Source organism: Sardina pilchardus, chromosome 18 (genome assembly GCF_963854185.1).
Source record: "Sardina pilchardus chromosome 18, fSarPil1.1, whole genome shotgun sequence".
NCBI lineage: Eukaryota > Metazoa > Chordata > Actinopteri > Clupeiformes > Clupeidae > Sardina > Sardina pilchardus.
In genome coordinates this window covers 263,386-277,092 of record NC_085011.1, presented here as the reverse complement: position 1 = coordinate 277,092, position 13,707 = coordinate 263,386, and the positions used below count along the sequence as shown (strand labels likewise).

General features: G+C 37.8%; 1 protein-coding gene across 2 annotated transcripts in view; it reads right to left on the bottom strand.

The window, feature by feature from the left end:
* ap3m1 (adaptor related protein complex 3 subunit mu 1) overlaps positions 1 to 13,707 on the bottom strand; it is a 39,675-nt gene that overhangs the window by 18,847 nt on the left and 7,121 nt on the right. For both annotated transcript variants that reach the window (XR_009936188.1, XM_062519234.1), the window contains exons 2-3: positions 11,045 to 11,325; positions 10,409 to 10,580 (exon numbers count right to left, since the gene is read on the bottom strand). Coding sequence is in view for 1 of the 2 variants with exons in the window: in XM_062519234.1 (XP_062375218.1) it covers positions 10,409 to 10,580; positions 11,045 to 11,317 (445 nt within the window). In the remaining variant the exon portion in view is untranslated. The remainder of the gene's footprint in view (positions 1 to 10,408; positions 10,581 to 11,044; positions 11,326 to 13,707) is intronic.

The window sequence follows — 13,707 nt, the reverse complement described above, 5'->3', positions numbered from 1 at the left end:
TAGATTTGAGAGTTCTAATGGTGATATAACCAGTAGTTAGGAGTAATGACCATATAATAATACTACTACTACTAATAATAATGATAATAATAATAATAGATGGCGTTCACTAATGGAAGTTCGGCATGACGGAATTTGCCACGTCTCCTTCTTCAATCAGTCAGGCGACTTATTTGCAGTCTACCTGCTGAAGATGTGTGTGTGTGTGTGTGTGTGTGTGTGTGTGTGTGTGTGTGTGTGTGTGTGTGTGTGTGTGTGTGTGTGTGTGCATGCAGGCTACTTATTTGCAGTCTACCTGCTGAAGCTTCAGCAACGGCGTTACTCCGCTCGCCACCCCCCACCTCCCCTTTCACCTCCCGTCTTCCATAGTGAAGAATAAAGGGGTGCATGCACACACACACACACACACACACACACACACACACACACACACACATCTTCCATAGGTAAAGAATAAAGGGGTGCATGCACACACACACACACACACACACACACACACACACACACACACACACACACACACACACACACACACACACACACACACACACACACACACATCTTCCATAGGTAAAGAATAAAGGGGTGCATGGCGGAATCCTGCCCGACTCCTGCCTGCGCAATCCACTCCGTTGTGATTCCGCGAAGCACTTCAAGACCCTGGCCAGAGACTTCGCCAAACACGCTCTTCTATTATGCTTTTACGTCTAATTTCGGAATGTGAACTAGTGAATAATAATAATAATAATAATAATAATAATAATAACTAGAAATGCAATTCCAAGGAATTACCAGTGCATGAAATGCAAAAATAGATAGATAATGTAGATATGGTTACTAAGGTGTAGCTAGGGTAAATATGGTGGTTGCATAGTTTACAGAGAGTTGATAGTGTGAAGGTAGACAGTTTAAAGCTGAAACATTTTGATTTGCTGATTTCTATTCATGTTAAAATGTTAACTATGGTAACAATGATAACCAGGTTGATTGGTTAACTTAGCTACTGATTTCATGCAGTAATGGTAAAAATGTTAACTATGCTAACTATGCTCACAGTGTTAACCAGGTTGATTAGCTAACTTAGCTAATGATTTCTAGCAGTTATGCTAAAAATGCTAACTATGCTAGCAATGCTAACTATGCTAGCAATGGTAACAATGCTAACTTAAACTAACAATGCTAACCAGGTTGATTAGCTAACTTAACTGATGATTTCTAGCAATAATGCTAAAAATGCTAACTATGCTAAAATTGCTAACAATGCTAACCAGGTTGATTAGCTAACTTAGTTAGATGTTTTTTGCAGTTATGCTAAAAATGTTAACTATGCTAACAATGTTAACTATGCTAACCATGCTAACTAGCTAACTTGCTAGTGAGGACTTTTATTTTGAAACATTTGTTGCTAGGGTATCCATGGTGGCCACTATCAGGAAGCAAGAAGTTACTGCAGCATAATCATGTTGGTTGCTATGGAAACGGTCATAAACGCTTAATTTTAATGGTTGGTATGTTGATTGCTAGGTACATGGAGGTTTCGTGTAGTTGACTGGAGGCATAGTTGATAACTGACAGTTGGAATGGTTGAACAGTTAAATAGTTGAGTAGTTACAATGGTTAAATTATTTAATAGTGTATTATTGCAGTGAGGACCTTTATTTTGAAACAGTTGTGGACAGAGGAAGTAGTGAAACAGAATCTGTAGTCTAAATGAGATTGTATGCTTAAAGCCTGAGACAGAAGGTGCCTCTCATATAGCGTTTACGCGTCCTCTCTCGCTCCTCGATCCTCACTGATCTACATAAAGAATGATGGAGCGGCAACAATGGGATAGTCTAGCCCTTCTTCTATCTTTCTTTATGTAGATCATTGAGGATCGAGGAGCGAGGGAGGACATATAAACGCTGCTTGAGAGGCACCCACAATAAATACTTTGAAAGTTGTATGTAGATAGTCTAATTAATGTTGATAGACAGAATGTTTAATGGATGTTGATAGGCAGATTGTTTAATAGATATTGATTGACAGTTTAATGGGTGGATGAGTGAATGGTCTGAAGAAGATGAATGGATAGAAGGTTGGATGGAATGTGCCTTATATTCTTGTTAAGAGAGACACTGATACAGCTCTCTGAGAGTAGTTGATACAGGTGTAATCAATTTAACTGGCTAGTCTTAAGAGAGAGTGTGCTTAAAGCCTGAGACAGAGTAAATCATTTAAAAGTTGAATGTAGATAGTCTAATTAATGTTGATAGACAGAGAGTTTAATGGATGTTGATAGGCAGATTGTTTAATAGATGTTGATAGACAGTTTAATGGGTGGATGAGTGAATGGTCTGAAGAAGATGAATGGATAGAATGTTGGATGGAATGTGCCTTATATTCTTGTAGAATGGAGAGACACAGCTCTCTACTGAGAGTAGTGGATACAGATACAGGTGTAATCAATTTAACTGGCTAGTCTTAAGAGAGCCAGCCTGAGACAGAGTAGATTGTTTAAAAGTTCAATGTAGAGCGTCTAATTGATGTTGTTGATAGGCAGACTGTTTAGAATGGGTGGATGAGTGAATGGTTTGAAGAAGATGAATGGATATAAAGTTGGATGGAATTAGGAGGACTTATTTTGATACTGTTGTGCACAGAGGATACAGGGGAACAGAATATGTAGTCTTCAGAGAGGAGCCTGAGAGAAACTGACAGTTGGTGCCCAGGTGGCTGACCAGCTGGGGTAACATTCTAATTGCTGCCGTGATGTCATAATGAGCAATGTTAAGTCTATGGGGGAAATGGTGATAGTTTTTAACTAATAGTTTAAAAAGTATAAAAGTTACAAAGTTGAAAAATACAAAGCACATATGGCATAAGCAAGACCTACGCAACAAAGTTTGAATGAAGTTTCTACGTTAAACGGTTGAAGCTGAATTGCGAGCGTTAGAAGAAGAAGTTTAACTAGAAATGCAATTCCAAGGAATTACCAGTGCATGAAAATGCAAAAATAGATAGATAATGTAGATATGGTTACTAAGGTGTAGCTAGGGTAAACATGGTGGTTGCATAGTTTAAAGAGAGTTGATAGTGTGAAGGTAGACAGTTTAAAGATGAAACGTTCCAGTTCTAACTTAACTAATGATTTCTATTCATGTTAAAATGTTGATTAGCTAAATTAGCTAATGATTTCTAGCAGTTACGCTAAAAATGCCAACTATGCTAACAATGCTAAATTTGCTAACAAAGCTAACCAGGTTGATTAGCTAACTTAGTTGATGATTTTTTGCAGTTATGCTAAAAATGCTAACTATGCTAACCATGCTAACTAGCTAACTTGCTAGTGAGGACTTTTATTTTGAAACATTTGTTGCTAGGGTATCCATGGTGGCCACTATCAGGAAACAAGAAGTTACTGCAGTATAATCATGTTGGTTGCTATGGAAACGGTCATAAACACTTAATTTTAATGGTGGCTATGTTGGTTGCTAGGTACATGGAGGTTTCATGTAGTTGACTGGAGGCATAGTGGATGATAACTGACAGTTGGAATGGTTGAACAGTTCAATAGTTGAGTAGTTTCAGTGGTTAAATGATTTAATAGTGTATTATTGCAGTGAGGACCTTTATTTTGAAACAGTTGTGGACAGAGGAAGTAGTGAAACAGGATCTGTAGTCTTAATGAGATTGTATGCTTAAAGCCTGAGACAGAAGGTGCCTCTCATATAGCGTTTACGCGTCCTCTCTCGCTCCTCACTGATCTACATAAAGAATGATGGAGCGGCAACAATGGGATAGTCTAGCCCTTCTTCTATCTTTCTTTATGTAGATCATTGAGGATCGAGGAGCGAGGGAGGACATATAAACGCTGCTTGAGAGGGACCCACAGTAAATACTTTAAAAGTTGTATGTAGATAGTCTAATTAATGTTGATAGACAGAATGTTTAATGGATGTTGATAGGCAGATTGTTTAATAGATATTGATTGACAGTTTAATGGGTGGATGAGTGAATGGTCTGAAGAAGATGAATGGATAGAAGGTTGGATGGAATGTGCCTTATATTCTTGTTAAGAGAGACACTGATACAGCTATCTGAGAGTAGTTGATACAGGTGTAATCAATTTAACTGGCTAGTCTTAAGAGAGCCAGAGTGTACTCTTAAAGCCTGAGACAGAGTAAATAATTTAAAAGTTGAATGTAGATAGTCTAATTAATGTTGATAGACAGAGAGTTTAATGGATGTTGATAGACAGATTGTTTAATAGATGTTGATAGACAGTTTAATGGGTGGATGAGTGAATGGTCTGAAGAAAATGAATGGATAGAATGTTGGATGGAATGTGCCTTATATTCTTGTAGAATGGAGAGACAGCTCTCTACTGAGAGTAGTGGATACAGATACAGGTGTAATCAATTTAACTGGCTAGTCTTAAGAGAGCCAGCCTGAGACAGAGTAGATTGTTTAAAAGTTGAATGTAGAGCGTCTAATTGATGTTGATAGGCAGACTGTTTAGAATGGGTGGATGAGTGAATGGTTTGAAGAAGATGAATGGATATAAAGTTGGATGGAATTAGGAGGACTTATTTTGATACTGTTGTGCGCAGAGGATACAGGGGAACAGAATATGTAGTCTTCAGAGAGATTGTAAAGCCTGAGAGAAACTGACAGTTGGTGCCCAGGTGGCTGACCAGCTGGAGTAAGATTCTAATTGCTGCCGTGATGTCATAATGAGCAATGTTAAGTCTATGGGGGAAATTGTAATAGTTTTTAACTAATAGTTTAAAAAGTATAAAAGTTACAAAGTTGAAAAGTCATAGCACACATGTCCTAAGTAAGACCTACGTAACGCAGTTTAAATGAAGTTTCTACGTTAAACGGTTCTAGCTGATTTGCGTGCGTTAGAAGAAGAATAATAACTAGAAATGCAATTCCAAGGAATTACCAGTGCATGAAAATGCAAAAATAGATAGATAATGTAGATATGGTTACTAAGGTGTAGCTAGGGTAAACATGGTGGTTGCATAGTTTACAGAGAGTTGATAGTGTGAAGGTAGACAGTTTAAAGATGAAACATTCCAGTTCTAACTTAACTAATGATTTCTATTCATGTTAAAATGTTGATTAGCTAACTTAGCTAATGATTTCTAGCAGTTACGCTAAAAATGCTTATTATGCTAGCAATGCTAACTTTACTAACAATGCTAACCAGGTTGATTAGCTAACTTAACCGATAATTTCTAACAGTAATGCTAAAAATGCTAACTATGCTAAATTTGCTAAGAATGCTAACCAGGTTGATTAGCTAACTTAGTTGATGATTTTTTGCAGTTATGCTAAAAATGCTAACTATGCTAACTATGCTAACAATGCTAACTATGCTAACCATGCTAACTAGCTAACTTGCTAGTGAGGACTTTTATTTTGAAACATTTGTTGCTAGGGTATCCATGGTGGCCACTATCAGGAAACAAGAAGTTACTGCAGTATAATCATGTTGGTTGCTATGGAAACGGTCATAAACACTTAATTTTAATGGTTGCTATGTTGGTTGCTAGGTACATGGAGGTTTCATGTAGTTGACTGGAGGCATAGTGGATGATAACTGACAGTTGGAATGGTTGAACAGTTCAATAGTTGAGTAGTTTCAGTGGTTAAATGATTTAATATTGTATTATTGCAGTGAGGACCTTTATTTTGAAACAGTTGTGGACAGAGGAAGTAGTGAAACAGGATCTGTAGTCTTAATGAGATTGTATGCTTAAAGCCTGAGACAGAAGGTGCCTCTCATATAGCGTTTACGCGTCCTCTCTCGCTCCTCACTGATCTACATAAAGAATGATGGAGCGGCAACAATGGGATAGTCTAGCCCTTCTTTTATCTTTCTTTATGTAGATCATTGAGGATCGAGGAGCGAGGGAGGACATAGGCCTATAAACGCTGCTTGAGAGGGACCCACAGTAAATACTTTAAAAGTTGTATGTAGATAGTCTAATTAATGTTGATAGACAGAATGTTTAATGGATGTTGATAGGCAGATTGTTTAATACATATTGATTGAGAGTTTAATGGGTGGATGAGTGAATGGTCTGAAGAAGATGAATGGATAGAAGGTTGGATGGAATGTGCCTTATATTCTTGTTAAGAGAGACACTGATACAACTCTCTGAGAGTAGTTGATACAGGTGTAATCAATTTAATTGGCTAGTCTGAGACAGAGTAAATAATTTAAAAGTTGAATGTAGATAGTCTAATTAATGTTGATAGACAGAGAGTTTAATGGATGTTGATAGACAGATTGTTTAATAGATGTTGATAGACAGTTTAATGGGTGGATGAGTGAATGGTCTGAAGAAGATGAATGGATAGAATGTTGGATGGAATGTGCCTTATATTCTTGTAGAATGGAGAGACACAGCTCTCTACTGAGAGTAGTGGATACAGATACAGGTGTAATCAATTTAACTGGCTAGTCTTAAGAGAGCCAGCCTGAGACAGAGTAGATTGTTTAAAAGTTGAATGTAGAGCGTCTTATTGATGTTGATAGGCAGACTGTTTAGAATGGGTGGATGAGTGAATGGTTTGAAGAAGATGAATGGATATAAAGTTGGATGGAATTAGGAGAACTTATTTTGATACTGTTGTGCGCAGAGGATACAGGGGAACAGAATATGTAGTCTTCAGAGAGATTGTAGCCTATGGTTAAAGCCAGAGAAACTGACAGTTGGTGCCCAGGTGGCCGGCCACCTGGCGTAAGATTCTAATTGCTGCCGTGATGTCATAATGAGCAATGTTAAGTCTATGGGGGAAATTGTAATAGTTTTTAACTAATAGTTTAAAAAGTATAAAAGTTACAAAGTTGAAAAATACAAAGCACACATGGCATAAGCAAGACCTACGCAACAACGTTTGAATGAAGTTTCTACGTTAAACGGTTCAAGCTGAATTGCGTGCGTTAGAAGAAGAATAACTAGAGAATGTAATTCCAGGGAAATTACGAGTGCATGAAAATGCAAAAATGTATAGATACAGTAGATAATGTAGATATAGTTACTAAGGTGTAGCTAGGGTAAACATGGTGGTTGCATAGTTTAAAGAAAGCTGATAGTGTGAAGGTAGACAGTTTAAAGCTTAAACATTACAGTTCTAACTGAACTAATGATTTCTAGCAGTTATGCTAAAAATGCTAACAATGCTAACTATGCTAACAATGCTAACCAGGTTGATTAGCTAACTTAGCTAACCATTTCTAGCAGTTATGCTAAAAATGCTAACTATGCTAACAATGCTAACCATGCTAACTAGCTAACTTGGTAGTGAGGACTTTTATTTTGAAACATTTGTTGATAGGGTATCTATGGTGGCCACTATCAGGAATAAAGAAGTTACTGTAGTAAAATCATGTTGGTTGCTATGGAAACGGTCATAAACGCTTAATTTTAATGGTTGCTATGTTGGTTGCTAGGTACATGGAGGTTTCATGTAGTTGACTGGAGGCATAGTTGATGATAACTGACAGTTGGAATGGTTGAACAGTTAAATAGTTGAGTAGTTTCAATGGTTAAATGATTTAATAGTGTATTATTGCAGTGAGGACTTTTATTTTGAAACAGTTGTGGACAGAGGAAACAGTTTAACAGGATATGTGTAGTCTTCAGAGAGATTGTATGCTTACAGCCTGAGAGAGAGAGAGCTGCTGCAGGTGGGGCTGGCCACCTGGCATAAGATTCTAATTGCCCTATTATGATGTCATAATCCAATGTTAAGTCTATGGGAGAAAAAATGTTTTAAAAAATTAATATAAATTCAACGATAAAGTTTTCAAAGTTGAAAAATACAAAGCTGAAGTCACCTAAGTGAGACCTACGCAGCGCAGTTTGAATGAAGTTTCTACGTTAAACGGTTGAAGCCGCATTAAACACACAAAAAGCGTTAGAAGAATAATATCACCTATAACTAGAGAAAGCAATTCCAGGGAATTACGAGTGCATGAAAATTGAGACAAAGATAGAGGTGAAGTAGAGAAAAGGTTGAAGGGAGTCATAGTTGATGACAATTAACAGTTGGAATGAGCAAAAAGTTAAACAGTTGAGTAGTTCAAATAGTTAAGCTATTTAATAGAGAATTATTGTGTGAGGACTTTTATTTTGAAACAGTTATGGGCAGAGGAAACTGTTGGTGGGATACATAGCTGATGACAACTGTAATTCGGAATGGCTAAAGAGTTAAATAGTTGCATAGTTTAAATAGTTACATTATTAAATACGGAATTAGGACACTGATGACTTATTTTGAAACAGTTGTTGGCAGAGGAAATAGGTGGTGAGAGTCATAGTTGAAGACAACTGACAGTTAAAATGGCTGAACAGTTGATTAATTGAGCAGTTTAAATGTTTAATTCTTTAATTGTGAATAATTGTAGTAAGGACTTTAATTATGAAACAGTTTTGAGTGGAGGAAACATTTGGTGGGAGTCATAATTGATGAAAACTGACAGTTGGAATTGCCAAACAGTTAAATAGTTGAGTAGTTTAAATAGTTGAGTCCTATTTTAAATAGTTGAATTAATTAATAGTGAATTATTTTAGTGAGGACTTTTATTTTTGAAACAGTTTCAGGCAGTAGAAACAGTTGGAGGGAGTCATAGTTGATGAATGCTGACAGTTGGAATAGCCAAACAGTTAAATAGTTGAGTAGTTTAAATAGTTGAGTAGTTGAAACAGTTGATGACAATTGACAGTTAAAATGGCTGAACAGTTAAATAGTAGAGTAGTTTAAAGAGTGGAATTAATTAATAGTGAATTTAGTTTCTGGCAGTAGAAACAGTTGGAGGGAGTCATAGTTGATGAAAGCTGACGGTTGGAATAGCCAAACAGTTAAATAGTTGAGTAGTTTAAATAGTTGAGTAGTTTAAATAGTTGAATTAATAAATAGTGAATTTAGTTTCAGGTAGTAGAAACAGTTGGAAGGAGTCATAGTTGATGAAAACTGACAGTTTGAATAGCCAAACAGTTAAATAGTTGAGTAGTTTAAATAGTTGAGTAGTTGAAACAGTTGATGACAATTGACAGTTAAAATGGCTGAACAGTTAAATAGTTGAGTAGTTTAAACAGTGGAATTAATTAATAGTGAATTTAGTTTCAGGCAGTAGAAACAGCTGGAGGGAGTCATAGTTGATGAAAACTGACAGTTGGAATAGCCAAGCGGTTAAATAGTTGAGTAGTTTAAATAGTTGAGTAGTTTAAATAGTTGAATTAATTAATAGTGAATTTAGTTTCAGGCAGTAGAAACAGTTGGAGGGAGTCATAGTTGATGAAAACTGACAGTTTGAATAGCCAAACAGTTAAATAGTTGAGTAGTTTAAACAGTTGATGACAACTGACAGTTAAAATGGCTGAACAGTTAAATAGTTGAGTAGCCTAGTTTAAATGGTTGAACGATTTGATAGTGGGCACAGGGAACAGTTGAGCAGAGTCTGTAGTCTTATTAGAGCCAGCCTGAGAGAGAGAGAGAGTTTTGGCATACAGTAGGATTCTAGAAGCCTTAGAGTTCTGGCATAGGATTCTAAAAGCCTGGGAGAGAGAGTTCTGGCATAGGATTCTAATCGAATTGTGATGTCATAATCACAATGTTAAGTCTATGGGGAAATTTTGATAGTTTTAATGAAATAGTTTAAAAAGTATAAAAGTTTCAAAGTTGAACAATATATAGCTGAAGTCACCTAAGTGAGATCTACGCGACAGAGTTTGAATGAAGTTTCAAAGTTAAAACGTTGAAGCTGCATTAAACGCGTAAAAAGCGTTAGAAGAAGAAGTTTAATAAGAATAAGTGGAATAACAATAGAGTGCATTTTTCATGCACTCTAATAAGAATAATTGGAAGAACAGTATAGTGCATTTTCATGCACTATAATAAGAAGTTGCGGAAGAAGACTTGGAAGAACAGTATAGTGCATTTTCATGCACTATAATAATAAGAAGCCTAGGAAGAACAGTACAGTGCATTTTCATGCACTGTAATAAGCTGATTATTCTAAAACTAGATTTGAGAGTTCTAATGGTGCTATAACCAGTAGGTGGTTTCTGTGATTGTGTTGACCATAAACACACACACACACACACAACACACACACACACACACACACACACACACACACACACACACACACACACACACACACACACACACACACGGCTGTCATTGGCACTGAAAACGCCGTCACACACTCACTCACATACACACACACACACACACCATACACACACATCACACACACACACACACACACACACACACACACATTGCATTGCAATCGCGGTCACGCATCTGTGATGGTGTTGACCATAAACACACACACACACACACACACCTGTGATGGTGTTGACCATAAAACACACACACACACACACACACACACACACACCTGTGATGGTGTTGACCATGGAGCGCAGGATGGTTGGAGGTTTGATGAGCTCTTTGAGAATGTTGGACTCGGTTGCCAGGGGGAAGCCATTGTCCAGCATCTCCTCCAGGAGCTCGTAAACGATCACCACGTTGTCCTTGACGACCGATTCCGAACATTCTCCAAAATAATCCTGTTCAGACAGAGACAACCACAAGTTCAGTTGCACACACAATCACCACGTTGTCCTTAATGACAAGTTCTCAACATTCTTCAACATAGTGCTGCATTGACAAACACAATGACCAGTTCAATGTAACAAAACAGCAAGCTTTTACCGTCTACATTCTTATAACCACACACCCAACCCATTAAGTCATTACCAGCACATGCCATTCTAGACTCTGTGGAATCCTAAGGGAGCAGGTAAACTTAAGTCTAATATCTAGTTTAAAGTGTATGTTATTCTTGTATGCTGTATTAAAGTGTATGCTATTCTAATATGTAACTGATGCTGTAGCCTATTAAAGTGGGTGCTATTCTAATATTTAATTGATACTGTATTAAGGTGTTATTATAACATTTAACGTGTATTAAAGTATGTAATTCTCACTTAACTAATACTGTGTCTTTGGGCAACCTGGGCGATGCACTCACCTGAAATGTCTCCGCCACTCGATGTAGAAACTCGATGACGAACAGCGGGGGCACTTCCGTCTGGATAACGGACACGAAAAAGATCTTCTCCCGGTAGATGTTGATCAGGTAGTGGTGCGGGGTGCGGATCACGGGCGGCACATTCTCGGCATCGCCGGCCTTCGTCTGAGCCTCGAAAAAGTAGTCACAGACCGAGCGGCTGATGACACTCTTCCAGTGTTTCTCCAGGAATATGTCACCAGCGGAGTTGATCAGAAATAAGCTATGGATCATTGTGAAGTCTGTTGGGAATAGACACATAATGATCACTGCATCAATAAAAACATACGATGCTTCCAACTGAGCGCGGTGAAGTTAGCCGGACGTTTGATATTCGCTCGATATTCAATTTCAACTTTCCCCGTTTTCGGGTTTTCGGGTTTTCCCACAGATTTCAGTTTAGAAACAAGATCAACGAGACATACAGTTAACCCTCTCGTCATGTCTAAAAAGAAAAGCATAAATGTGTTGTCAGTTTCGATCTCAATGCAAAAAACAACCCGAATAACCTGTAAAAAGCCTACTCGTTCTGATGCCTGGGTTAGGGACCGTCATCAAATGACGCATTTAGAGCGTGCCGTGCTTCGGCTATTAGGCTAACTCCTCAGTGAGGGGGTAGCCTTTTCTGGACTGGAATATAGATAATATTCACTGAAAGTCAATAAAGTAGCGTTTTTTGATTCTGGTTTCTGTTAGCCTGATTATCATCGACTTTCAAAGGCTCTGCGAGACTTTAGTCTGACCAACAGCCTGTGCTAGCACGGTTTCTTGCCAGCGCTGGTTGACCCGCCTCCTTTAAGTGCCTCGGTTTGCTACTGGTAGATGTCAGAAAGCGGATTGCCGAGTTTAAACCAATAACAACACTCTTTCCGCTGCCTTGAACACACCTCTACCCAGAGCCGTTGGAGCTGCTCAAAGTTGATTGGTTCTCGACCAAAGGGGGCAGTTCCGCAGATTTCGGGAACTCAGAAATCCTACTCAATGAGCAGTTGACCAGACCAGCAGCAAAAGCCTGAAGGCGTTGCGTCACTGGGAGGGCGTGCCAGGCTAGGTTTCTGTAGTATCTTGCAATATACAGCTGTTATCTACTACAGGTGAGATTTTGCTCATAGGTCACATAATGTAGGTTCAGGACTCAATTATTCTAGAAAGATATTCATTAAAAATCAACAAAAAGGCATTTTTCAATTCTGATTGCTGTAGTAAGTTGCAATACATGCTGGCTACTTCCTACAGGTGAGGTTTTGCTCATAGGTCACTTTATGTAAGTTCAGGACTCATTAATTCTAGGAAAATATTCATTAAAAATCAACAAAAAGGTTTTTTTCAATTCCGATTGCTGTAGTAAGTTGCGGGGCGGGCTGGATACTTACTACAGGTGAGATTTTGCTCATAGGTCAGTTTATGTCGGTTCAGGACTCATTAATTCTAGGAAAATATTCATTAAAAATCAACAAAAAGTTGTTTTTCAATTCCGATTGCTGTAGTAAGTTGCAGGGCATGCTGGCTACTTACTACAGGTGAGATTTTGCTCATAGGCCACTTTATGTAGGTTCAGGACTCAATTATTCTAGGAAAATATTCATTAAAAATCAACAAAAAGGTTTTTTTCAATTCTGATTGCTTTAGTAAGTTGCAGGGCGTGCTGGCTACTTACTACAGGTGAGATTTTGCTCATAGGTCACTTTATGTAGGTTCAGGACTCAATTATTCTAGGAAAATATTCATTAAAAATCAACAAAAAGGTTTTTTTCAATTCCGATTGCTGTAGTAAGTTGCAATGCATGCTGGCTACTTACTACAGGTGAGATTTTGCTCATAGGTCAGTTTATGTCGGTTCAGGACTCATTAATTCTAGGAAAATATTCATTAAAAATCAACAAAAAGGGTTTTTTCAATTCTGATTGCTGTAGTAAGTTGCAATGCATGCTGGCTACTTCCTACACGTGAGGTTTTGCTCATAAGTCACTTTATGTAGGTTCAGGACTCAATTATTCTAGGAAAATATTCATTAAAAATCAACAAAAAGGTTTTTTTCAATTCCGATTGCTGTAGTAAGTTGCAATGCATGCTGGCTACTTACTACAGGTCAGGTTTTGCTCATAGGTCACTTTATGTAGGTTCAGGACTCATTTATTCTAGGAAAATATTCATTAAAAATCAACAAAAAGGTTTTTTTCAATTCCGATTGCTGTAGTAAGTTGCAATGCATGCTGGCTACTTACTACAGGTGAGATTTTGCTCATAGGTCAGTTTATGTCGGTTCAGGACTCATTAATTCTAGGAAAATATTCATTAAAAATCAACAAAAAGTTGTTTTTCAATTCCGATTGCTGTAGTAAGTTGCAGGGCATGCTGGCTACTTACTACAGGTGAGATTTTGCTCATAGGTCACTTTATGTAGGTAAGGGAAGGTTTCCCGAATGTCCAGAATTTAACATGGGCGTGGATTCCGATTGTCAGCAATGTTTCCACAATGGAATGGTTTTTTTTTTTGGGAAACTTTTCCTGCCTATTTGGGAAACATCGGGGGACCCTCAGTGAACCTTCAGTTACATTTGGGAAACCTGTTTTTGACTAGTCTCACCTGTTTTTTGACCTGTTGGGGGCAGTGTTGTCCACAA